General features: G+C 41.5%; 2 protein-coding genes and 1 long non-coding RNA gene across 7 annotated transcripts in view; 1 reads left to right on the forward strand and 2 right to left on the reverse strand.

Annotated features, from left to right (window-relative positions):
- Window positions 1–1997: 1997 nt before the first annotated feature.
- LOC124875108 (protein phosphatase 1 regulatory subunit 3C-B-like) lies at window positions 1998–9040 on the reverse strand. Of its 3 annotated transcripts, none has more exons than XM_047376959.1 (3): window positions 8833–9040; window positions 5160–5551; window positions 1998–4415 (listed from the first exon to the last, which is right to left on the reverse strand). In XM_047376959.1, exons 1-3 carry the CDS (start codon window positions 8844–8846, stop codon window positions 3829–3831), a joined length of 993 nt encoding a protein of 330 aa, XP_047232915.1. In that variant the 5' UTR covers window positions 8847–9040; the 3' UTR covers window positions 1998–3828. The 3 variants fall into 3 exon arrangements, with proteins under 3 accessions (XP_047232915.1, XP_047232917.1, XP_047232916.1); XM_047376961.1 differs by having other exon boundaries at window positions 5160–5371; window positions 8833–9037; XM_047376960.1 differs by having other exon boundaries at window positions 5160–5526; window positions 8833–9035.
- Window positions 9041–9223: 183 nt separating this feature from the next.
- The window catches only part of LOC124875109, a 28050-nt gene continuing 10015 nt past the window's right edge, over window positions 9224–27258 (forward strand). Inside the window, exons 1-2 of one of the 2 annotated variants that reach the window (XR_007039968.1) lie at window positions 9224–9453; window positions 25687–25803. This is a non-coding gene — a long non-coding RNA (uncharacterized LOC124875109). Of the gene's footprint in view, window positions 9454–17063; window positions 17194–25686; window positions 25804–27258 lie in introns of those variants that run through there. The other variant, XR_007039969.1, reaches the window with a different exon arrangement.
- LOC124875107 (rho GTPase-activating protein SYDE1) overlaps window positions 15400–27258 on the reverse strand; it is a 26855-nt gene continuing 14996 nt past the window's right edge. For both annotated transcript variants that reach the window (XM_047376956.1, XM_047376957.1), the window contains 10 exons: window positions 25664–25859; window positions 24922–25085; window positions 22159–22272; window positions 21980–22068; window positions 21760–21897; window positions 21533–21659; window positions 20747–20913; window positions 16905–17172; window positions 16533–16826; window positions 15400–16398 (listed from right to left, as the gene is read on the reverse strand). In XM_047376956.1, the coding sequence (XP_047232912.1) occupies window positions 16211–16398; window positions 16533–16826; window positions 16905–17172; window positions 20747–20913; window positions 21533–21659; window positions 21760–21897; window positions 21980–22068; window positions 22159–22272; window positions 24922–25085; window positions 25664–25859 (1745 nt within the window). In that variant the 3' untranslated portion in view covers window positions 15400–16210. The remainder of the gene's footprint in view (window positions 16399–16532; window positions 16827–16904; window positions 17173–20746; window positions 20914–21532; window positions 21660–21759; window positions 21898–21979; window positions 22069–22158; window positions 22273–24921; window positions 25086–25663; window positions 25860–27258) is intronic.

The following is a 27258-nucleotide window of genomic DNA, read 5'->3' on the forward strand; positions in this document are numbered from 1 at the left end:
CCAGAAAGTTCTCCTTCTGATCCTCATCACGGTTCCTGCAGCTGAATTCTGTAGCAGCTGTAATGAAGCCGGAGTTCCTAAGGAAGACCTGGAAGCAGAGCATACCACGATCAGTTCTACAAATTAGAAAATCAGACAGAACCTAAAACAAGAGTAAAATCAGCAAAGGTGTGGCAGGAAGGTTGTCGGATTGAATCCTACAGGTCGGAATTAGAAACTGACCGAAACATTAACCTGAAGGTTCTAGAGATCTAGAAAAGGCCCGGGCTCAGATGCACATCCAGACTGCTGCGTTCAGCTAAAGGACCTAGAACCAGAATATTTACCATCGGGATGTAAACACAGCTAACAGGAAGTTCTACAGAAATTCACAGGTAAGACCCAGAGGAAGCACAGATCTGTCTGAGCTGAACATTACGTCAGATTCCAGGTTCTTCTAGAATTCTGTCTACAAGAGAACCAAAAACGTTTCTAGCCTCCTGATTGGTCCACACATCTGTCAGTCATGGTGGCAGACAGAACCAGCAGGGTCAGGGGTTAGGGTGTGGCATTTGAATCTTCCTGTAAAATCTGAACTCGGAGTGTCGGATGAACCTGCAGCAGCTCGCTGCTCCATCCTGGAGAGAAATCGATCCCGCTGATTGATCCATGGTCACATGACTAGACTACAGGGTCAGCAGCCTCTCTCAAGTTACACAACATTGGGATCAATACCGGGTTCACTTGATGGTTCTCCATCATGAGCAGCTTGCAGGACAAACATCACTGGTCCATTATCAGAAGCAGCAGCTGAGCCGGGTCATGTGACCTCAGGATCAGCTTCCTGTCTCATCAGCTTTCATGAAGACAGGGCGGAGTCCTTCCCACCTGATTGTCACATGCCACTACCGGGTCTCTCTGCTGGTTACGTAACTGGGATCTGAAAACATGACAGGATTAGGAGTCAAAGGTCAAAATGCAGCAGGATTAAAAAGTTAATCTGCAGGATGGAAAATCGGCAGCTGCTGTTTTCCTGCTGTTCGGGCCAACTAGCCAGAGTTCTGATGTTTTCCAACAGTTTTTTTCAGATTCCAGAGGTCCGAATAACACATTTCAGGCATTTAGTTGCAGCTTCAGGTCCGTCCTTCTGGCCCGTCTCTAGACCCGCCTTCTTCCTCTGATGTCACTCCTGAACCTGAATTTAACCCTTATTCCCCTTCAGTGACCATATAAGTAGAAACCAGAGAGCTTAGACCACAACACTTTTATTGCCTGCCACATTCCACCCCTGTGAAATTGAACCAGTCAGCTGGTTCTGATCCATCTCGCTGAGAGTCACCTCAGATAGGAAGACTACAGAAATATACAAACAGTTAAAATCCCATCATAATTTCTCTTGTGCTCACAAGGCTTGTAAGGTCTGAGCATCACCGATGAACCCCGAGTTTGGATCAGAACCACGGCTGGTGTGACAGCTGATGGATAATTCCTGACTGATCTGGAACTGACCCGTAACAGAACCCTGCAGAACTCTAATCAGATCACTGAGAGGCAGACAAACCGATAGGGTTGGTGTGATGCCGTTTCCACAGAGAACTGATCAAATTCCATTTGGTCAGCAGTTGATCCTAACAGAACTAGTTCTAGTGGTTCTGACCCGTAAGTGTTTGTTTCAAGATGGCAGAGTCAAAAAACCCAACAGATGGAACCTTTGATTGGGTAATTGTAATGTTTATGGGTTGGTTAACTAGTAGGTAACTGGTTAGTTGTTTGACTGGTACTAACCAACTCATTGGTTAACTGGTTATTGGACTGATTGTATACCCGACTGGTTAACTAATGGGAGGGCTCAATAGCAAGTTAAGTGATTGGATAAAGGGTTGCTTAATTGCTGGCTAATTATTTAATACCTTAATTGTTTGGTTGACTAATTGTTTAACTGACTGGTTAATTGATTGACTGGATAGCTAGTCAGTTCAATGATAGATTATAGAGGTAATAAACGAGGAACATAGGAGTGACCTTTATTAAACTTTATTAGCTTTTATTAAACTTTTGTTCTGAAAGAACACAAAAGGATCAGTCAGTCCTCATTGTTACATTACTTCCTGTCACAACAGGAAGCTACATTACATCATCATACTCATTCTGTTACAGTGACATCACTAATGCAAAGATAACATTCTGTGACTATGCCCACCCTGAAGCTTCAGCAGCTGGAACTTGAATGCAGCACGAGGCATTCAGTGCCCATTTGAAGATTTCAGCAACGGCAGGGTGACCACAATGTTGACATCCACCTAAAATACACATTCACTTCATATTTCCTCTCTCTTAAACACACACACACACACACACACACACACATATATATAGGTAAGAGCACTGCAGCGTTTTCTGCTATTAAGGGCTTCAGGAAGGTGAGTTACAGCAGTTACCATGACAACAAGGATTGGAGACTTTAGCTTCAACCAAAAATAAACTTAAACTGTCTGGAGCAACACCTGGACCACCTGTCCAACAAGACACCTGTATAATATCTGGACCACCTGTCCAATGGGGGACCCTGGTAAAGCACAGAGACTGGTTCTGATCTCCTGGTTGTGACCCCAAGAGTGGTTCTGGCTTGTTCTGATTTGCTGTTTCTGACCCACAGTGGCTGAAAAATCCTGAAATTAATGCTACTCACTGGTTTCTCTTAGTTCAAGTCTAGATGGGTCAGAATCTCAGTCAGTGTTACCAGAAACAATCCAGCTATCAACAGTTTCAAACAGACCTGCTGCTCACAGTCGAAACAGGAACCCACATCAGTACACCAAAACAAAATATTAAGGATCGGCTAAAATCCAACATGTGAACTTGTGACATACTCATGTTACAACACACCAATAAGAGTCCAGGGTGTTTTTAAAATTCCAAAACCTGGTTCTGGAGAAGTCTTGGTACAAAAACAAAAAATCTTTAAAAACGTTCCCAGCCTCCCAACCTCAGTGGAAAGTCGTCCCTGTTAGGTTGGGATCAGGATATCTTCTTGACAGAACAGTTCCAAAGCCCAACTATGGAACTGGTTCCAGTCGTGACGTCAGATGTGAACATGATGCATCTCTGAAAGGTTGATGTGGGATACAAAAATGGTCTCCAAGAACCCTGAACCCAAAAAGACTGCTTTGACAGAATTCTGATCTGGCGGAGGTCTCAGAGGACCAGAAATCATCTGACGTGACATCATGAAGAGAACAAAGCATGGATCTTTGGAGTCTTAGGTCAGAACACTACCATGAAGCAGAAGTGTCAGAAATGATCCTGAACAGTGTGGAGTTCTGAGCTCTCGAACTCACTAGGGACCTTTGTAGGTCATTGAGGTCTTCTCCTTAAATCTCCTGAAGGTTCTCCTAAACGTTCAACTTGCATACTTCGAAAGCTTAGAAGACATGGTTTACCAAGGTATCCCTAAGTTTTTGTTCCTGAGAATCCAGCGTTGGTCCTGTTCTGGTAACATCAGGGGCAAATGTATGATGGCTCTGAACCCGGACTAATTCCCAGTGTTTTGTTTAGATACTTGGATCCGTTTTGGTTCTGGTGCATCTTTGAGCTCTGACACCGATTGTAATGAACTGTAATCAGATGGCAGCAGAGATCAGGGTTTCTCTGGAGCAGGTTCCTTCAGAGGTTCTGGTGCCTCTTTAGTTCTGACTCTGTGACCTAGATGGAAGCAGAGTTCAGGGATCCTCTGGAAGAGGTTCCGGACTTTCAGGAGGTGGAGGGATGGGGTTAAAGCGGTGATCTGGTCTACAGGATAACGCAGAGATTCCAGTGCAGGATAAAAATCAGTCTAACTAAAACCTTCTCTCACCAGTAGGGGGCACTGGTCTCCACTCGACCCCAGCTCTGCCACTCAGGAAATATCCCTGTTGACATCCGGGGACTTCCAAAAGGATCAAACTCCATCTTGTCTTTGTTCTGTCCACTGCTGTCCCTCTGAATCTCCCGCCGTGTGCTCCTTTCAGAAACCCAGTTTGGACAGCCGGTCGGATCCACCGTAGACAACCGGTAGTTGTTCCCGAGGTTGTTATCCCAGTAAGTCTGGTCCTCTGTCTGGTACTTGATGCAAAACTCCACTCCACTGGGCGAATCCCTGTCCGGCAGTACAGAGATGGAGAAGGTGAAGGTGTCAGTGTCGGGGGAGCCGTAGACATTGTTCAGGTACTGGCACTTGATGTCCCGGAAGGAGTTCCAGGAATCAAACGTGATTCGGACCAAGACAGACTTCTCAAAGCAGATGTTCCGGACCTGAATGGTACCAGAGAGAAGGTGGTCCTGTACTGAACAAGTCTCCAGGCAAACCTGCTGCACTTTAAGTCGGTTTCTCAGGTCCAGATAGTCTGCAGCTGGTGGAGTAAAGTCCAGGACCAGGCCAGAACCAGATTCTGCTGAGTCTGGAAGGAAAGCAAAACCAGAGAGCAAAGTGCGAATGAAAACACATTTCAAATCTAGTTAATGTATCTGATGGTTCACCTGGAACTGCCCTGGACTGGACCCGGTTTCCAAATGTTTTTGACTAACATTTAATCTAAATTCAGAACCACACTGAAAGGTTTGGAAAAAACAGAAAATACCTCATTTTCTTGGATTCTTTCTTCTGTCAGAAAGAATAAAGATGAAAAGGTTTCTGGGATTTTTAAGCTTTCTTTGGTAATTTTTATCACTCCTGCATGTCAGGATGCAACACAAACAGCTGATTGGAATTCTGGTCTGGTCCCGAAGCAATCTTCATGTCTGGATCTTTGAGCAACCAAGATGTTCAGAGGATCACCAGGTTCAGAAAGACAGGTAGAGGTTTACATGTCTATCCCTCTGCAGAGTAGAATATCATGCCATATCCAAGGAATCTGGAGGAAGTTCAGGGATCAGCCTAAGATGGACAAACTGATCGCAGGTATTGGGAGAAGAAGGGAAACGTTGCTGATTGAAATCCCAGTGAAACAAATATTTATTGAAATGTGTTACAGCCCGAAGTGCAGGAGTGGAACACACCATGAAACAGGATTTGACTGAGAATGTCTGACAGGAACTAAAGAGCTGCATCCCAGAACGTCTGCATCAGTAACACAAAGATTAATCAGACAGATTTCTGTTCACTGAATGATTAATTCACGTGTGATTGATCCGCTGTTCTTTACCTTTGACGTTTTCCAGACACAGTGCTTCAGTGGCGCCCTCCAACTCTGTCAGGTGGAACTGCAGCTCCGCCAGCGGGTCATACTCGTCCTCGGTGAAGACGTAAACGGTGGTGAGCGCCAGACCCTGAGAATCCGCAAACATCACGCTCTTCCTCAGGCTCCTCTTCGGCGGCACAGCTTCTGGCGAGGCCAGGGTTTCCGCTGAGACGGAGCTGCAGCAGACAGAGGACAGGCATGGACGAAGTGGCGACACGACAGCTGGCATGTACCGATGGTTGTCATGGTTACTGAGGAAGGAGTAAGGTGGAGGAGAGCTGGCGAGGCAGATCCTTATGGCCATGTCGACAGGCATGATGGGAAATGGAGTCTTGAGGACAGAACAGAACAACAACCTGTTACACATTATTATCTGTGGGTTTTAGATGAGACATGAGCGTTAACAGGGGGCCAGAAGCACAGGAAGATCACACCATGTAAAACCAGCTCTGCTGCATTCTCCTACTGCTCTCCATTCTTCCCTCCAGCAGGTCCAAAAGGTAGCCACTCATACCGAGTCTGGTTCTCCTTTTGTGCTGCTTGCAGAGGATTTCTACAAAGTTGATAGTGTGATGCGAACAGCTGAGCTTCCTAAAGTTAGGGACACACTGGATGACTTTCAGTCTTCAAAGATTTTGAAAAGACTTGGAGTTCACACAAACAGGCTGTTTTTTGTTTCACGACTGAAAGGCTGAGGATCCCAGACAACAGAATTTACCCGACCAACTAAAGCCAACCGAGCACATCAGACTGGATTATAACCATCTGTGTCTGTCCCATTTATTGAGACCGGTTCTATTCTCATCTGGACTTGAGCATTGAAAGTTTTCAGTAACCAGCAAACACCAGATTTAGAAACTTCAAGCCCACAATAATGTTTCAAACAGGTTAAACAGAACCTTCATGTCCAGTTTCTACAAAACCATTCAGAGCTGAAATCTATTGGGAGTGAATGAGAGTGTATAATGGAGAAGGAGAACCTGGACATCTGGAAAATGACTAAATCCAAAATGTTCTGAATATTTCAGAACCATCATCCCACTCTAACCTGAACATCCTGTTGAAAATCTGAAAAAAATAAAATCCTCAAATTTAAACTGTGATTGTGAAAAGGAATCAAAATGATAACTGGGTCAGGTGAAGTCTAACTTTCTGTAACACGTTTAAACTTTCAGTAATGCTCAAGGTATGGAAGTTAGATATGATGCTGAGCAGTGAAGCCAGATAAACTTCCCTTGACCAGTCAGAACCACTGGTCATTCCTGATCAACTTGCATGTTTCTCCGGGTCATTTATGGGAGGATTCATCCTCTCCAGGTGTTAGCAGCTCCTCAGGAACCAATTGCTGGTCAGGACCAATAATCGGCTGACTGATCAATGAACAACCTCAGTGTTAATAAATTTATTTCACATTTCTCATTATAAAAACATTCATATATTTCCAGTGTTTCCTTACACCATCCACATCTTCTATAATTGATGGATTATCTTCATTTTATTCTCAATATAATTATTTGTTGTTTCTGTTTGTTTTCTTAAATGGGTCATTTTACTGTAATTAAAGAGTTAACTCTTCGGTTTTTAACCTCTCTAAAGCACTTTGGGTTGAACCTGTCTCTATAAATAAAGTTTGATTCAACATAAAAACAGCAGATTGAACATATAGTCCAACTGGGAGCAGGAAACTGGTCCCAGTGTGGTAAACTAGTCTGGGTCTGTAACCAGTGAAAGCAGATGTCTGCAGCATTTACAGGTCCTTCTCAAAAAATTAGCATATTGTGATAAAGTTCATTATTTTCCATAATGTCATGATGAAAATTTAACATTCATATATTTTAGATTCATTGCACACTAACTAAAATATTTCAGGTCTTTTATTGTCTTAATACGGATGATTTTGGCATACAGCTCATGAAAACCCAAAATTCCTATCTCACAAAATTAGCATATCATTAAAAGGGTCTCTAAACGAGCTATGAACCTAATCATCTGAATCAACGAGTTAACTCTAAACACCTGCAAAAGATTCCTGAGGCCTTTAAAACTCCCAGCCTGGTTCATCACTCAAAACCCCAATCATGGGTAAGACTGCCGACCTGACTGCTGTCCAGAAGGCCACTATTGACACCCTCAAGCAAGAGGGTAAGACACAGAAAGACATTTCTGAACGAATAGGCTGTTCCCAGAGTGCTGTATCAAGGCACCTCAGTGGGAAGTCTGTGGGAAGGAAAAAGTGTGGCAGAAAACGCTGCACAACGAGAAGAGGTGACCGGACCCTGAGGAAGATTGTGGAGAAGGGCCGATTCCAGACCTTGGGGGACCTGCGGAAGCAGTGGACTGAGTCTGGAGTAGAAACATCCAGAGCCACCGTGCACAGGCGTGTGCAGGAAATGGGCTACAGGTGCCGCATTCCCCAGGTCAAGCCACTTTTGAACCAGAAACATCGGCAGAAGCGCCTGACCTGGGCTACAGAGAAGCAGCACTGGACTGTTGCTCAGTGGTCCAAAGTACTTTTTTCGGATGAAAGCAAATTCTGCATGTCATTCGGAAATCAAGGTGCCAGAGTCTGGAGGAAGACTGGGGAGAAGGAAATGCCAAAATGCCAGAAGTCCAGTGTCAAGTACCCACAGTCAGTGATGGTCTGGGGTGCCGTGTCAGCTGCTGGTGTTGGTCCACTGTGTTTTATCAAGGGCAGGGTCAATGCAGCTAGCTATCAGGAGATTTTGGAGCACTTCATGCTTCCATCTGCTGAAAAGCTTTATGGAGATGAAGATTTCATTTTTCAGCACAACCTGGCACCTGCTCACAGTGCCAAAACCACTGGTAAATGGTTTACTGACCATGGTATCACTGTGCTCAATTGACCTGCCAACTCTCCTGACCTGAACCCCATAGAGAATCTGTGGGATATTGTGAAGAGAACGTTGAGAGACTCAAGACCCAACACTCTGGATGAGCTAAAGGCCGCTATCGAAGCATCCTGGGCCTCCATAAGACCTCAGCAGTGCCACAGGCTGATTGCCTCCATGCCACGCCGCATTGAAGCAGTCATTTCTGCAAAAGGATTCCCGACCAAGTATTGAGTGCATAACTGTACATGATTATTTGAAGGTTGACGTTTTTTGTATTAAAAACACTTTTCTTTTATTGGTCGGATGAAATATGCTAATTTTGTGAGATAGGAATTTTGGGTTTTCATGAGCTGTATGCCAAAATCATCCGTATTAAGACAATAAAAGACCTGAAATATTTCAGTTAGTGTGCAATGAATCTAAAATATATGAATGTTAAATTTTCATCATGACATTATGGAAAATAATGAACTTTATCACAATATGCTAATATTTTGAGAAGGACCTGTAGATGTTCCTCTGGTCCAACACACCTGAGTCAAATGTCCTGATGAGGTCCTCAACCTCCAGGAACTCAGAACAGCCTGATATATAACCAGAGATCTTATTAATTTATATAAAATAATCATCCCAGTGATCTGGGGACTGCAGTCTGAGTTAAAGGTTCTGGATGTTGGGATAAACTGGACCTAAATTCATCCCGGCCTCCGGTTCTCCTCGAGCTGCTGTTTGTTTGTTTATTTGTTTCTGTCCTGCTGTTGTTGCGCAGATAAATTTTGTCTCACCTGCTGCGTTTCATGGAGAAGTTCCGCTCGGACGTTTCCAGCACCTCCCGCTAAGTTCCGGCAGATTTAGGCCGCAGCAGCTCCAGAAACGGTTCTCCTCTCTGTTCTTGGACCTTCTGATAGATTTTGCACTTTATTTACTTTTTTATCTCTTTCTGATTTTCAGCCATCTTTCTCGCTGTGCACGCGCCTCGGCACGCCCCCGTCCCCCGCTCAGAGAAACATAGAGAACAGAGCAGCCAATCAGCGTTCAGAGACGTCTGCCAGCCGCTTAGTCCATCCTCCAATAAGAAACGTCGGTGAGCGGAGCCAGTCCGGACTGGGTCACATCCTTCTCAACGCCACAGGAGCAGCTGAGGTGAAAACGAGCGACGAAGGCGGAGCTTATCCGTTAACTTGAATAAATCCTTTATATTTCCCTGAGCGAGGAGAGAAACCCGTTAGTTGACGGGACGAGGATGGTCACTATGACGTCACTCTGGGGTCAGATGAATGTGTCACAGAGAGAGAAAACCCAGTCATCAGGAGGAGGGTTAGGGTTAGAGGAGAAAAGGAGAAGAGGAGGATCATAAGAGAGGAAGATGAGGGTTAGAGGAGATGAAGGGGAGAAAAAGAGAACGGGTAAGTTGATTTGAAAAGCAGCAGAAACTGTGTTCTGTGCAGAAACTGTAGCCGATGACCTACAGAACCTTAGGTGGTTCTCTCTGTTGGTTAATTTCAATTGAAGTGTCATTATTGGGTTTCTATGAAGTATGAAATTAATGTTTCCAGACAGAGAAGAAAGATAATACTGTATATTTCATTTAATTAGACTGTTTAGACCCTAAAAAAACACAATGATCCACCTTTTAAGAGGTCCTTATGCTCTGCAGCAGCATTCACCGGAAAGAAACGTCCCCAGTTTAGGTGATACCGTGATCTCCCTGAATGCACCGTTCTTTTTGGATCTGTTCTGATTCTTCTGGAACCAATATGGTCTTATCATCCTGCTGTGGTTTGATCTGATTTCAGTAAATGTTTTGCACTTTGAATATTTATTTCTGTATTGGTGTCTACCTTGGTTTGGATGTTACGTCCTCTGATGTCCTTGAACATGATTAAAATATGACGTTAAATTCTGTTTGGCTTTACTGACACAATGCGATCAGCTGTACAGATTAAAGAGAGTCCTGTCAGACAACCCTGAGGGTAGGTTGAGAAACTAATTTCCTGAAAGTTGGAGAGGTGAACTGTCGAAAACGCCGGACTCCTTAGAACCCCACAGTGTCAGAAATTATTTAGTTTTGGAAGTGGTAGTAAGAGACATAAACTGGTATGTGAATGGTTCAGAATGGACACACAGGAGGACAATATGGACTTTAATGAATGGACGCCAGTAAATAGAGGGAGATGATGGGGAAGAGGTAAAGCAGAAGAAGGAAAGATGTTAGACAGCCAAAGGAGTAAAAGAGAGCTGGAAGAAAACTGTTCTAAAGAAGAGAGAGAAGTTAGGAGGAACATTGGAAGGGAAGAATGTAAAATAATATTAAACTAAGAAATGAAGAAGAAAAAGAGAACCTGAGTCCTGTCAAACTATCTAGAGAAATTAAATAAAAGATAGGAGATGTTGAAATGGTGAAGGTATTGAGAGATGGAAATGTACTGGTGTCGTGTAAAACTGAAGAAGAAAGGTTTTACAAGTTGAAAACGTTTGCAAGAAAACGGTGACAGAGAGGAAGATTATAGGAGAAGATAAAATCATTCGGGGGGTAATTTATGGCATTCCTCTGGAGGAAGATATAAACAAGTTAAAAAAAAGCATTGTTGGTGCAAAGATAAAAAAATCTCAAAAGACTGACAAAAAATGTAAACTGAGAAAGAGTAGAAAGCCAGTCAATTTTAATAGACTGAAGAAAAGGTGTTGCCACAAAATGTTAAAATAGGATATCTGAGTTTTCCTGTGAGGCGTTTCATTCCTCCACCACTAAGATGTTTTAAATGTCAGAGATATGGTCATATAGCAGCTGTCTGCAAAGGTTAACAAAGATGTCCAAAGTGTGGAGAAGACCATCAAATTGAAGATTGTGGGGAAGATGTGCAGGAAAAAATGTTGCAATTGTGGAGGGCAACATAGTTACATTCAGGGGATGTTGAGGTAAGGAAGAAAGCAAAAGAAATTCAACAAATTAAAATGACTAAAAACATAAACTATGCTGAAACAGTCAAAAATGTCCAGAATGAAAGAACAAGGGATGCAGGTCAAATTAGGATTCCAGATTATCAACAAAGTAGAATCAGAGGAAAATGTCACGATGTCTGTGGAAAAACTGATATTATTTATAGCTTAAGTCATTAACTGCACTGAACAAGCTAAACACAAAACAGAAAAGATTAAAATAATAGTCAGAGGAGCAGAAAAGTTCTTAGGATTTAAAGAAGGATCTTGGGAAAACATTAATAAAATGTTGGAAACAGATGGAAGGAAACTGATAGAAACTCATGATAATATTACAGTGAAATGAAAGAAGCTTAATAGCTAGTGGATAGGAATTTAAATGGTATATAGATGAAATTGAAGAAAAACCAGAAATTATATGTCTACAGGAGACATGGTTAAAACCAAAACTTAGATTTTGTGTTTAAAGGGTATAATAGTATCTGAAGGGATAGACGAGGAGGACGTAGAATATTTATAAAAGAAGGAATATAATATCAGATATTAGGAAAAGGTAAAAATGTAGAATACATAGTAGTTGAAATTTATGATAAAAAAGTAAGATAATAAATTTTTATAATCCATGTAAAATATTATCTCGAGTTGATGGATGAATTAATGGTGTATTTGGAAGGAAAAGTAATCTGGTGTGGAGATTTTAATGCTAACAGCACAATATGGGGGAAATGTAATGATAAAAATAGACAAATTATTAAAGAAATAGAACTAAGAAAATGTGGTATGTATAAATGATGGAAGAGGAACATGAATGAATGTAAAAACAGGTACAGAGTCTGTGATTGATTTAACATTTATATCAAATTGTTTAGCTAATAACTGAGTGGGACATTGACAAAGATACAACAGTAGGCAGTGATCATTACCCCATTAAAATCATAACAGGAATATTAAGAAATAACAGGAATACAGGATTATATAAAAGATGGAACTTTAATAAGGCTGATTGGAAAGAAAAATTTAAATATTTAAGTCAAAAGAAATTGGAAGAAATAGATGAGTCAATTGATATAAATAGTTTAAATATAAATAGCTGTAAAAAAATCTTACAGACTGCAGAAGAATCAATAAAAAAAGGAGGAAGACAGAACGATAAAAAGATTGTGCCATGGTGGACAAAAGAATGTAATGAAGTAATAAAACTAAGAAATAAAGCATTTAAAATGTTAAAAAGTAACTCAATTTATCTGAATCTAATTGAGTACAAAAAAAGCAGGCAAAGGTAAGAAAGATCATGAAGAATGCAAAAAGAGAATATTGGAGAAACTTTTGTAATACCGTAGAGAAAGAAACAAGAATTCACCAAATTTGGAAAACAATTAAAAGAATGAATGGTATTAGAAAAGAATATGGATATCCTATATTAAAAATAGATAATACATTTATAACGGAAGATAAAGAAAAAGCAGAAATATTAGCTAAAACATTTAGTAAAATTCATAGTTCAAGTAATATTAGTGAAGAGGGAAAGAAGGGTAGAGAAATGACAAAGATGAAATATAAAGACTTAATGCGAAATAATGTAGATACAAATTTAATAAATGAACCATTTACAAAAGGAGAATTTAACTTTGTTACCAGGAAAACAAAAAATACATCACCTGGAAAAGATCAAATTTACTATAAAATGATAGAACATCTCAATGATAAAATATTAGAATTATATAATAAAGTCTGGGAGGAGGGAGAGCTGCCACAGAGCTGGAAGGAAGCAATAATTATTCCAATAGTTAAACCAGGAAAAGATAACACAAAACCAGAAAATTATAGACCGATCGCATTAACATCAAATATATGTGAAATAATAGAAAGAATGATTAATAATAGATTAACATATTATTTAAATATTAATGGGTATATATCTAGATATCAAAATGGTTTTTGAAAGGGGAGAAGCACAAATGATTCTGCATTATGTTTAGAATATAAAATAAGGAGAGCACAAATAAACAAAATGTAGTAGCTGTATTTTATGATATAGAAAAAGCTTATGACATGATGTGGGTTGAAGGATTAATAATTAAATGAAGTAAAATGGGTATTACTGGAAAAATGTTTAACTGGATTAAAGATTTTTTATCAAATAGAACAATACAAGTAAGAATTGGTCAAGAATTGTCAGATAAATATATAATAGATAATGGTACTCCTCAAGGATGTATTATAAGTCCATTATTGTTTTCTATAATGATAAATGATGTATTTAAAAAAATATTGGTAAGGAAGTTGGTTACTCACTATTTGCAGATGATGGAGATATATGGAAAAGGGGTCGTAATATCAAACTTATTGAAAAGAAAATACAGGATGAGATTAGTAGAATAGAACAATGATAAAAACAAAAGTAATGGTGTTTACACAGAAAAGGAAAAGAGAAAATATCAAACTAAAATTATACAATCAAGTTTTAGAACAAGTAAAAAATATAAAATTTTTAGGTATATGGTTTGATGAAAAAATTATATGGAAAGTACATATAGAAACAAATCATATAAATGCAAAAAAATATTAAACATTATTAAATATATTGATTGGGGAGCAGATCGAACATCATTAAAAAGAATTTATACAGGATTTATTAGATCAAATATTGATTATGGAAATATAATTTATGGATCAGCAGCAAACACACATCTTATAAAATTAAACAATATACAACATCAAGCTTTAAGAATTAGTACAGGAGCAATCAGAACCAGTCCAATAGCAGAACTTCAGGTAGAGATGGGAGAGATGCCATTAGATCTAAGAAGGAAACAGTTAGCAATAAATTACTGGATAAACTTACAAAGCAATAATCCGGATCATCCCACACGTGATATTTTAAAACCATGCTGGGAAAAAGAAAAAAGACAAGTTAAGAGTTTTGGTTGGATTATCAATAATATAGCAGACAAATTTCAAATATATGAAAAAGAAATAAGTTCAATGTTGCCTTTGCCAGTAGTACCACCGTGGCTGTTACCAGAAGCAGTGGTGGTTATATTGCGTTGATGGAAAAGAAAAAGGATACGAAATGTAGATTAGATTTAAGTATAATACAGGAATTACTATCAATATGTCCAGATTTACACAGACGCATCAAAAACAAATTAAAAAATAGGAGTAGCATTTGTAATACCAGAATTTAAAATAAAAGTAGGAAAAAGAATTATAGATTATCAATATATTCAGGAGAATTATTAGAAACATTGTTAGCAGTGCAGTGGGTGGAGGATATAAAACCATTGAAAACAATAATTTGTTCAGACTCAACTTCAGCATTATTAAGTTTAAAACATAATCATTCAGAGGGTAGACCAGACATTTTATTGAAAATAAAAGATACTTCATTTAGAATACAAAGGATGGGATTAATATTAGTGTTTTTATGGGTACCAGCACATGTAGGAGTTGGAGGGAATGAGAAGGCGGACAGGATGGCAAAGAAGGCAACACAAAACAACATTAGCTTTATAATTAATATTAGTAGGTCAGAGGCAAGAAATATAATTAAACAGAGAATCAGGAAAGAGTTGCAAAAAAGGTGGGATGAAGAAAAGAAAGGAAGATGGTTTTATAGAATCAACAAGATAGTAGGAGAAGTAAGAACAGGAAGAAGGAGTAGAAAAGAGGAAAGATGAATTACAAGATTAAGACTAGGACATACAGGACTTAATTCTACATTGTTCAAGATAAAGAAACATAATACAGGAAAATGTGATTATTGTGGAGAGGAGGAAACAATAGAACATGTAATATTGAAGTGTCAGAAATATGAACAAGAAAGAACAATTTTAAGGAGAGAATTTGTAGGTATTAAAGAAAATTTTATTTTGAGAGATACTTTGCAAAGAGGTTTAGGTAGCAAACATTAAAATTATAATTAGATTTTTCTAAAAAACTAAATTAATAAATAGAATTTCATTGTTGTAATAGTAAATAAGATTTAAAACCATGAAGATCTACACTCCATACCAGGCGGTGGCGGTAATGCACATCATAACGTTATTTGCCAACCGCCAAAAATAATACAAGAAGAAGAAGAACCCTGAGGGTAAACTCGTCATGTTGTTTCATTGTTTAAACTGTATGCCAGTAAATGCTTTGGGGCCTCCAGCATTTCTCAGTTGGATGTTCAGGTAAAATAACGATTGTAAAATAAAATCTTTTCACGTTCATTATCAGGAGGTTCCTGAGGGGTCTGTTCCCTCTGAAACTCCCATCAATACCAGTAATTCCAGCTTGAGATGTGTTGGGTACATCCATCAAAGATCAACCTGTTCCTTGGTGCTGCCGTGTAGCAGTGAAGTCACAGGATAAACTCATGAATATTTCACCATATGTTCATCTATAATAAATATTTTAGTCAGTAATAATAATAAAAGCAGTGTTTATTATTTGTTTTTGGAATAAACAAAGAGGCAGCTGTGCTTTAAATCTTTGGTTACATCATATATGTAAAACATAATTATAAAAAAACAAGTGCTTACTGAGTGTGTGCAAAATAAAATAATACTGCCAGAGACATCAAATACAAACAAGAAACAAACTCACAGTGATTAAAAACTGTACCGACAAGCACTGAAAGCCCTGCAGTTTCCCCCCAGCCCCCAATAACACCTGAACACCTGTCCTCAAGATGGCAGAAACACTTCAGAAACACCTGAGACTAAAATTCACTTCAGTTCCCCTCCCTGTGCTGCAGGGGGCATCAGCACAATAATATCTTGCTGCAGGCCCTTAAGAGCACTTTGTAAAGGAATTACTTTCTGCATAAATGTGGTCTATGTTTAGAGTTTGGGTCAGGATTTGCTTGGGAAACCAAATATTTCTTTGCCTGCTTGGGAGCTCGGAACAGCGGGGCTTGGAGACGCCTGGAGGCAGATTTCTGCATGAAGCAGCAATGGACAATTATGGCTTTAACAGTTCACAATAAAAGTTTCGAACTAAAAAAGCTCTTTTACCTTTTTAGAAAAATAATTTGTTTTTGCTCATAAAAGATCAGATCAGTTTTGGTCACTGCGGCCAAAGTGAAGCTGAAGCCCTCCAGCCCCCAGCGCTATAGGCAGATCTGCTTAGCCAACTATTGGTTTAGGTCACTGATTTGGAAGTTTATAAACTTGTTGATGAACAACCTTCCTCTCCCCCTAGTTTTCCTGGTTTTTCTGCCCTTCCCAACCACGCCTACAAGCAGATGTTGATCTGCTTTGCCAGCTCTCGGTCCAAGTCGTGGATCAGGGTGTCAAAGTCCTTCAGACTGAGTCGACAGTTAAATGGTGTATCAAAATCCATGAACTCGTCTACGAACAGACCTCCTCCTGCTGCTCCTGATGACCAGGCCTCCTTGTGCTCCTCCTCTTCTTCTCTGCTGCCTGAAACAAGAAGACAGAGCAGAAAGTGGCTCTGAAGCAAAGTTATGTTGTGTTTTTTTCCTTGCCATTGACATGGAGCCATAAATTGAAATCAGAGGAATTCAGAAGAACCTCCATACTCCTCAGAATTTTACCTCCTTCACCCTCACTTCCAGCCACCTCGTCGTAGTCGGCTTCGTGCTCGGAGAGAAGATTTTGCCCACAGATGGTCCAGTCTCCGGCATACCGATTGACGGGTGGTGGATTCTCCAGCCGGGCCAGTCCGCCGCGCCCTCGACGTGACACCACCACTTCCTCCTCCACATTGGGGAGGAGAGTCAGCCTCAAGCTTGGGTGGTGCTGCAGGTGTGGCTGGAGCTGGAGCTGCTGGGTAAGGGTGGGGGAGGATGGAGGGGAGGAGTTGTCTGCTAGGACTCTATGGGTCGGCACTGAGGGGGAACATGAGGAATGTAAAATATGAATGTTTTGAATTAAACCGCAGTGAATGAGGGTGGGCAGAGTGTCACCTGGCCAAAGCTGCAGCAGGTAGTGCAAGGCCTCAATGTGCCGTTTGAAGTCCACCGCGTTGGCCATCTCCTCACCAGAACCAAAGGCTTTCCCTGTTCCTCTTCCAGCCCTTCCTGCCCCTCTCTCTCCCCCACCCCTACAGGCCTCCTGCGCCGGCGTGAGGAGTACCGGACCAAAGCAGACTGCCAGGTTCTGGTGTGTCATCCTGTTAAAGGAGCTGAAGGAGGCTACCAGGCTGAGGTGGTCCAGCAGGAGTGAGAGTGTGGCCTGCAGGAGGAAAGTTGTAACGTGAGAACTGATAATAATAAAAATAATAATAATTATGTAACAATCATTATCACAATTTGGAAGCTACATCCCCTGCAAACCCAGACAGACGGCGGTTAGACTCAGTCTGTGGTGTCAGCAAAGTCTTGGTGTTTATTTTCATCCAAATAAGAAAGAACTGACGACATGAATGTACTGTAGTCACTGGATGAAGGTGTGAAAAAACAAATAAACCTGCAAAGATGGGCTACCTTTAAATATTTTCTATTATGCACAAACCTACCTGCTCTATATTTGTTCAAATAAGAACTTTTTGAATTTAACAAAATTATTCCCCTTAAAAAATGTCGAAAAACCTTTAACTTGATTTTTAAATGATTCAAATTCTTTGAATCATTTACTGAGTTGCATCCATCACAGCACAGTTATGTCACAGAATGAATGGTTCTAAATCTAAGCAAACTTACTTAATAAATAAATCATGAAAAGCTTATTTTTATTGTCATAATGCTGTTTAGAATATAAATTTGCAGATATTTATGACAAACTACAAACACTTGAAACCGACACTTTCACTGGGAGAACACCACAGGTTTTAGGGCGAGAAAAAGATAAAGGAGACACACTTTTGCTGGGTTTGGGTATGACTCCTGGGGCCTCATGTCCTAAAGAGTGAGCAGCTTTCATACTAAAAGTTTGTGGTAGGGAGAAATTCTGAAACTTGCAGCGCACAAAAAAAAATAGCTGCATGTGGCACTTGGACCTCCCGATCCTCACCCCTAAATACATATGCAAAGTAGTATAAATAACCGGATGGCACCCACTGCCTGTCCAAACAGCCATGGCAACGGTGCTGTGACGGTCAAAGAACGCTAAAAGAGTCTGTGTCTACACACCATGAGGGAAGTTTGTGGTGAATTACAACAAACCAGCAACTTCTTGAATGAATCAACGACTTAAACCTGAGCTGAAATAAAAAGGTTGTTGACTCGAACCCATTTAGTTCTACAATGTGTTTATTAAATCCAAACAGCGCCATCTAGCTGCTGTACTGAGCTCAATTACAGCTCAATGCTGATTATTATGACGTGAATATGTCTCTTATATTTCTATTAGGAAGACTGTCACCACACACACTATGTGAAGAACTTTAAATCTTTAAACCAGTCAGGACGTCATAAAAAATTCCCTAGAAACCACCATTGCGGACGGAGTTTCCTTGAGGTTTGTTCCAAAGTTTTATAATTATTATAGTTTAAAGGAATCATGAGCTGAGGAGGCCAATGTGCCATTGCATTAGTGAGACACATTAGCGCATCATTAATAGGTTGCACATATATTGAATGAAAATGCCTTCTTTTCATATATTCATATACAGATGGGGCCCTTATAGCAGTATGGTCCAGTCCGTAACTCCGATTACATTCAGAAATCAGCTCCTTGCTGCAATGAGAACCACAGTTTAGGGGAACTTTTTATATCTGAGCAACATCTGGATGAGACCGACCCATATGGCTGGCATGGCCCGGCTCCGGGATGACTGTTAAATACCCGACCTGTCAGTCAGCTCCCTCTGAGAAGCTTCGGTTGAAAGGACCGCAGCGTAGTGAGAACTGGAACTGGTACCAGCGATGCACGGTTCCTCCTGGTTCTCTGTAACGCTGAGGCCAGCTCCATGCAGAGCTCCAAGATGATTGTCCTGGACAATCTAAACCGGCTGATAAACCATGCACCATCATGTCCCAGCAGGTCAGCACGATCTCTGAATAAAACGCTCCTCCTGACGTCTTCCATCCTCCAGCTGAACCAAAGCTGCCATCGTTCCACAATAACACAGACCTGGACACAATCACACCTGGACATGTGTGATCGTCTCCAACTTGTCCACCTTAGGAACCATCAAACCTGACTTGTTAGGAATTAATCTGCTGATCCGACACCGTTTTATTCTCAGTGAGAAAGAAAGTGTCTCTTAGATGATTCTCGTGCATTTTCTGCTCAACGCTCAGACCGATGAGCATTTCCATCTACAGGTTAGAAACAGAAACAGAGGAAGTTTCACAGTTTCCATCATTTTCTGAGGTGTGTTACGTTACTGATTCAGTTTCATCGTTCTGGTTTAAACCATAAAAGCTCAAACTCATGAAGAAACATCAGGTTTGATGCTCCATGAATTAAATAAAACTGGATGGAGTCATAATTCAGTGGGTTTAGGGGAGGTTTAGTTCTCTGTAGTTTATTGTTGTCCATTGAAAAAGTTTGCGTGGCTTCTGCACATTTTCACGGCAGGTCAAAAGTTTATGCACACTTTCACGCAACATTTATTTTTGGACATGCCGAGTTGTGCATAAAACATTGCGCCGCAAGATGTTTGTGTGTAAGTACGCTTGGTACATCAGGCCCCAGGAACTAAACCACTGAGAAAGACAGAGACACTCAAGCAGGCTGGGCGCCCTCCTCCAGGGGCACGCCCCATCAGTTTTTGGCGCAACACCAGCTTTCCCAGTACAAGTCAGATACGGCAGGACAGTCTTAGAAGAGTGCCCCCCTCCCCCTACTGGAGAATAGATAGAATGCAGTCTCTCTGAATGCATCTTGTTTCTTTAGAGGTTTATTTAATTCCTCCAGAAAATCACAGCAGATACTTTCAACAGACCTGCACCTGTTCTGCTCACAGGCAGGTTTTGCAATGGGTTTGCATGTTAATAACAGAGTAGAAGTGACAGAGGGTGGGCTTTCATTTTATCAGAAGTTGTTACAGGGTCAACTGCAGGAATAAAAAGGGAGAAAAAAAAAGTACACTTTTTATTATTTAGTGTTTTTATTTTGGAGTACTTTGTTTTTCCATTCTGGCTTCAACCTTATTTTAATAAATCATGACTGGGTGGATTTCTGTGGTGAGTTTTTGTAGGCTTGAGTTCGGTTTAGAACCGGGCAAAGATCAGACCCGTTCAAACAACTGATGGAAGGTGTCTTTTTTTCACAGTGATTGTATGTGAAAAATACATAGGCAAGGGCCAGTTATCTATCAGACTGGTTAATATAGGTTAATCCTCATGACCAACAGAATGAGACTCAGGCCCAGTTTCACGACAACGATCCATTTGTTACATTTCTGTGTCCGTTCACACCGCATAGGGCACTTTGTTGGAGAACCGTTGTTAGATTCAACAGAGTCAGCAGCACAAGTAAGTACTCTGCACTCTGCCATTATTATTACTGACATCTTTTTCGTCTGTGGTTTTAAACTGGCCGGCAGCCATTATGCTGTGTGCATGCACATTCACTTCAACTGATTTCAGTCAAAATGCGCAAGAGCCACGGTTTCGCTGTATGAAAAATTTTATTATTCTTGTCTACACGACAACGGAGACCGCGGCGTTTTAAAACCACTAACTCTGGACCTGTTCTCAAACTGTGCCATTTCAGAGAAAACGTGCATCGTTGTTGTGAACAGTAGAAACGCAACTGAACAGTTTTGGTTTTCACCAGAAAACGTGTGAACAGGGCCTCAGAATGACCACAAAGCTGTTTTCTGTAGAACTGCAGTAATGGTTGCAGTACTTTGTGTTACCTTCTCTGGTTCTGGCAGACAGGATAGAAGTTTAACAGTGCACTGGGCTACTTCTGGGTCAGGGGTCTCTGGTAGGGATCGCTGGGTCATGGCCTCCCGGACCACCTGGTACAGAGTCCTAGTGATTAGAGGAGATGGGAGCTCACGAAGGTAGTCCTTCAGAATACCTGGAAAGAACAACAGGGTACATTCAGAATGCAGTTTAAAAGATTAAATTTATTTCAGTGTTTTTCAATGGCGCCAATTCACAATAAAAATCGTCTTATGGCAAGTTTAATGGAAAGAAAGTTAGATCAGGATTTAGAAAATTTAGAAATTAGGATAATCAAGTCAAGTGAAAGTCTGGATCACTGAAGTAAGTACTAACAAGGCCAAAGGTCTGGAGTCTTGTCTAAGTGACCAGAGTTACGTCTAGCCAACAGTATGATTACTGAGTACTGTTCAGGTTCCAGTCCAAATCCTTGGGATCAGATCAAATTCAGGAGATCTTGTCCTTATTTGTTTGGGAACCGGGTCTTTGGTTCATGTTTATTACGTCCAGCTTCTCCTGATGGCCGATATGGGACCTTAGATAATCTGTGGATGTTACACTCAGTCAGCAATTCAGAACCAAAACTAAAAGTAAAACCCAACATGAAAACATCAGTCAGTCCGCCAATCATCTAGTTCGATTTAAATCTACATCATGTGCAAAATTCAGGTCTATGTCTTAGCTCAGGGAAGGTTCGGGTCCTGATCCAGGACTGGACTAGAACCTGGTTCTGGTTCTGAGCTGTTCTCACTGACCTGTGATTACGTTGATGTCAGGGTAGAGGTCTTCTGACAGACACACGGCTGAACTGTTCTTTTCGAACCAGTCTTTAAGCTCCTTCTTGACGGCAGCGGAACCACACAGTCGGTACAGACCCACCACCTGACATAAACCCAGATTGTGTTAAGTCTCGGGTCAGTGCCCTGCGCACAGGAAATCATTCAGAGAGCTGTCAGAGTAATGGAAGTTGGTTAGTTCCCACCTTCAGTCCTCGTCTCTCTATTTCTGCCACTGTTTTCTGGATCAGCAGGGGAACTGGAGATGTGGATCCTTCCTTCTCCACCAGATGGTGGAGTTCAACCCCAAACACATTAGCAGGTGTTGCAGGATCCCTTCCATGCTGTGGATACAAACATTCACACAGCAGCTCTGATGTGGTCACTGGACTTTGTAATAGCAGTATTTGTAGTATCCCTGTTTACCTGTGTGTCCCATTTTTCCTGCAGAGTCAGTTTGACATAAAGAAGTCCTCTGGGCTCCAGCTTCAAGCAGAGCTGCTGACTACGACTCCCTAAAACAGAAATACACTTTCAGCCCCCACTGAACCACCATAACCCCCCAATAATAAATAAGGAAAATCAGGCAGAATGTTGTGGTCCACCTTTAAAGATCGGCGGGATGGAGACCCCACTCAGGCAACAAACCCGATTTCGGTTTGGACCACCGGAAGAATGATTCTGGTCTGGTTTAACGCCAACCAATGTTGACAGAGGAGCTGCAGAAACAAAAACCACTCAGTGATGACACACAAAGCTTCACTGTGTTAACCATAGGACATCAAGTTGAGGGTGAGGGTCCAGGACCATGGGTTTGATAAATCCATTACACAGTCATCAGATCCTAGATGTTTGGTTTGTCTTAAATAATCTTTCAAAATTTTAATTATTTGTCATGGCTGCACAGTGGCGCAGTTGGTAGCACTGTTGCCTTGCTGGGTTCGACTCCCAGCTGGGGGTCTTTCTACTTGGAGTTTGCATGTTCTCTATGTGCGTGCGTGGGTTCTCACTGGGTACTCTGGCTTCCTCCCACAGTCCAAAAACATGACTGTTAGGTTAATTGGTCTCTCTAAATTGCCCTTAGGTGTTAATGAGTGTGTTGTTTGTCCTGTGTGTCTCTATGTTGCCCTGCGATGGACTGGCAACCTGTCCAGGGTGAACCCTGCCTCTCGCCCATAGACTGCTGGAGATAGGCACCAGCTTCCCCGTGACCCACTATGGCACAGGTGTCAAACTCCAGTCCTCGAAGGGCAGTAACCTGCAACTTTTAGTTGTTCCTCTGCTTCAACACACTTGAATCAAATAATAATCATTAGCAGGACTCTGGAGAACTTGACTGCATACTGAGGAGGAAATGTAACCATTTGTTTGAGGTGTGTTGGACCAGGGACACATCTAAAAGTTGTAGGACACTGGCCCTCGAGCACTGGAGCTTGACACCCTTGCACTATGGAATAAGTGCAATAGAAGAAGTACCATACAGGTCCTTCTCAAAATATTAGCATATTGTGATAATGTTCATTATTTTCCATAATGTCATGATGAAAATTTAACATTCATATATTTTAGATTCATTGCACACTAACTGAAATATTTCAGGTCTTTTATTGTCTTAATATGGATGATTGTGGCATACAGCTCATGAAAACCCAAAATTCCTATCTCACAAAATTAGCATATTTCATCCGACCAATAAAAGAAAAGTGTTTTTAATACAAAAAACGTCAACCATCAAATAATCATGTACAGTTATGCACTCAATACTTGGTCGGGAATCCTTTTGCAGAAATGACTGCTTCAATGCGGCGTGGCATGGAGGCAATCAGCCTGTGGCACTGCTGAGGTCTTATGGAGGCCCAGGATGCTTCGATAGCGGCCTTTAGCTCATCCAGAGTGTTGGGTCTTGAGTCTCTCAACATTCTTTTCACAATATCCCACAGATTCTCTATGGGGTTCAGGTCAGGAGAGTTGGCAGGTCAATTGAGCACAGTGATACCATGGTCAGTAAACCATTTACCAGTGGTTTTGGCACTGTGAGCAGGTGCCAGGTTGTGCTGAAAAATGAAATCTTCATCTCCATAAAGCTTTTCAGCAGATGGAAGCATGAAGTGCTCCAAAATCTCCTGATAGCTAGCTGCATTGACCCTGCCCTTGATAAAACACAGTGGACCAACACCAGCAGCTGACACGGCACCCCAGACCATCACTGACTGTGGGTACTTGACACTGGACTTCTGGCATTTTGGCATTTCCTTCTCCCCAGTCTTCCTCCAGACTCTGGCACCTTGATTTCCGAATGACATGCAGAATTTGCTTTCATCCGAAAAAAGTACTTTGGACCACTGAGCAACAGTCCAGTGCTGCTTCTCTGTAGCCCAGGTCAGGCGCTTCTGCCGCTGTTTCTGGTTCAAAAGTGGCTTGACCTGGGGAACGCGGCACCTGTAGCCCATTTCCTGCACACGCCTGTGCACGGTGGCTCTGGATGTTTCTACTCCAGACTCAGTCCACTGCTTCCGCAGGTCCCCCAAGGTCTGGAATCGGCCCTTCTCCACAATCTTCCTCAGGGTCCGGTCACCTCTTCTCGTTGTGCAGCGTTTTCTGCCACACTTTTTCCTTCCCACAGACTTCCCACTGAGGTGCCTTGATACAGCACTCTGGGAACAGCCTATTCGTTCAGAAATGTCTTTCTGTCTCTTACCCTCTTGCTTGAGGGTGTCAATAGTGGCCTTCTGGACAGCAGTCAGGTCGGCAGTCTTACCCATGATTGGGGTTTTGAGTGATGAACCAGGCTGGGAGTTTTAAAGGCCTCAGGAATCTTTTGCAGGTGTTTAGAGTTAACTCGTTGATTCAGATGATTAGGTTCATAGCTCGTTTAGAGACCCTTTTAATGATATGCTAATTTTGTGAGATAGGAATTTTGGGTTTTCATGAGCTGTATGCCAAAATCATCCGTATTAAGACAATAAAAGACCTGAAATATTTTAGTTAGTGTGCAATGAATCTAAAATATATGAATGTTAAATTTTCATCATGACATTATGGAAAATAATAAACTTTATCACAATATGCTAATATTTTGAGAAGGACCTGTACAGGCAAACCTGGGATGCTGTATGCAGACATGCTGCGATTTCTGAGCTTAGTAAGACCTTAAACAAAGGCTACAAGCTTGGAGTTTAGTCAGATGCCATGTTTCTCAGACTGGGACTGGACAGATTTGAAAAATAAATAAATTACATAAAACAAATTCCTTGGGTGAAATTCTGAAGATTTGTCAGAACACTCAACCTCCCACTTTGCTGCCACTTTGAGGCTACCTGTGATCCCCTCCTTCTACTGTAAGCCCAATGTAAAGCACGCCCCTGTACCTGGTGTTAACACTACAATCCGGAGCTGCTGGGCCCTCTCCAGGTCCAGATGGAAGGTGTGGTTTAACGGCAGGGCGTGGCCTCTCAAGGTCAAGAGGGCGGTCCTGGCTCTTGTCACCCCATCGACCTGGATGGCCAAGAAGATCTCTTTACTGTCCTCTAATCTAGGACCAAAAAAAATGGGACAATGAAGCCGAACTGAAGTAAAAACCTCTGTGACTAAGACAACATATACCCTGAGAGATGTTTCGGGCTTTTCCAGAGTTTAAAACACAAATATCACACTAAAATATTTCAAAATCTTCTATTCTTTGTATTTAAGTTTGGATTTGAAACTAAAATGTTAAATGGTCTATCCAAATTGCCCCCTTGGAGGGAGTGTTTGTGCCTGGTTCTCTGTCCTGTGTTTCTCTGTGCGGCCCTATGATGGACCGGTTGACCTGTCCAAATGGACCCGGTCTAATGACCACAGGAGATAGGCACCACCCAGCAACTCCCTGTTGCTGTACTTTCCTTTACGTTCAATAAAACTCTAACAAGGATTGGCGACATATGCTCTGAAGTTACAATAATCTTGTAATTCCTTCATTTTCTACTGATTCCTTACTCCTTCCTCTATCAATTAACTGTTCATTTATGGTCAATGTTCAGATTTTCCAGTTACCTTGGACCTCAGAGATCTATAAGACAAACCAATCTGTATTAGCCAGTATTAAACTGTTTGATTAGGCTCTAGTTTTACCTGCTGTTCTTCATTTCCTCCAGGCCCAGCAGGTGGACAGTCAGTAATCCCGTCACCCGCTGGCTGCATCGTGATGGATCTGAGCCCACGTACAGTCGAAATGAACCAACATCACATGGAGCTTCCTGGAAGTTTGTGAGGTCAGTGACCTGTTGCCGAGGAAGCAGCTCAGGTGAATCACCGTCACTAAGGTATCCTGGTAGAAAATAGAAGGTTCTCATTTGGTCACCAGGTTCGTACAGGGGGAAAAAGTGAACAGGTTTATCAAAAACGGAATGACCATGGTATCCAAACTCTGAAGTTTTATGCTTTTTCCTCTGCATTCACAAATCTGTCATTTCTTTGGTGGCTAAAAGGGCAGGACCACCTGGTTCATCCATACAAGTGGTTCAGGTTCTTTAAACATTTTTACCTACACTGAACCAACAATAACCAACTGTTTAGTGATGGACACAGGACAAGGACACAGCCAGAGTAGCAGAAGCATGTCCCCAACTCAGACGTCTCTGGATAACATTCATCCAATATAAACAGACAGAAATCTGAAGAGGAATAGCAACTATAAAAGGGGTTAATTTGCTGTGCTTTCCAAAAACAAATGGTGAAATCTAAGACATTTTACTCTTAAATATCACATCCAGAGCCTAGATATTGAACTGTTAGCTAGAAGTTTACGTTCATATTATTAACCAAAAAAGTTTTATCTTTTTATCTTAGTAGCAATATACATCCCACCATCAGCTAGCTCTGACCCTCCATGTGATTTCATCAACTCAGTTGTTGCTAAACTTCAGACAAAACACCTCTATTTGAGATATCTTGAGATTTTAACCAAGCACCTCTCTCTTCTACACTACAAGGGAAAATAAAACAATTAATTTGTTTAATTCAAACATCAGGGATGAATACAGCTCCTCTGCATAACCTGCTTCCGGCAAGTGTCTTTTCCTGCTCTTTGTATGAAGCCCTTGTTCAGAGAAAACCTGTGATCAAAAGAACTACGAGAACGTGGTCAAAGAAAGCTAAAGAAACACCACGGTGATGGTTTAAGTCTACAAATGGTAAATGGCCTGTATTTGTATAGCGCTTTATCTAGTCCAAGGACCCCAACGCGTTTTCCACTACAATCAGGCCACCCATTCACACACTGACAGTGGTGAGCTACATTGTAGCCACATCTGCCCTGGGGCTCACTGACAGAAGTGAGGCTGCCATACAATTGGCACCACTGAGCCCTCTGACCACCATCAGCAGACAAGGACGGTGAAGTGTTTTGCCCAAGGACACAATGACTGAGATGGACAGAGCGGGGTTTCGAACCAGCAACCTGCCAGATACAGGACAAACCCCTACCACCATCGGCACGGTCGCCCTATATATTCTGATGAACTCTGTGCGCCACATGAAGACATCAACGTACTGATATATATTTATATATCTGTTCCGGTTGGTGTGCTGTTGTCCACATAGAAATTTAAAACACTCCACATTTGGATGGATGGATGGATCGATGGATAGATGCATGGATGGATGGATGGATGGATGGATGAATGCATGGATGGATGCATGGATGGATGGATGAATGCATGGAAGGA

The sequence above is a fragment of the Girardinichthys multiradiatus genome, chromosome 10, assembly GCF_021462225.1.
Source record: "Girardinichthys multiradiatus isolate DD_20200921_A chromosome 10, DD_fGirMul_XY1, whole genome shotgun sequence".
Classification (NCBI taxonomy): domain Eukaryota; kingdom Metazoa; phylum Chordata; class Actinopteri; order Cyprinodontiformes; family Goodeidae; genus Girardinichthys; species Girardinichthys multiradiatus.

What these genes read in the sequence shown, in the direction of transcription:
- LOC124875108 (XM_047376959.1), bottom strand. An exon ending in GTGTCTGGAAAACGTCAAAG is followed by an intron (nt 4,416 to 5,159) that starts GTAAAGAACAGC and finishes CTTTCCTTCCAG; the next exon opens with ACTCAGCAGAATCTGGTTCT.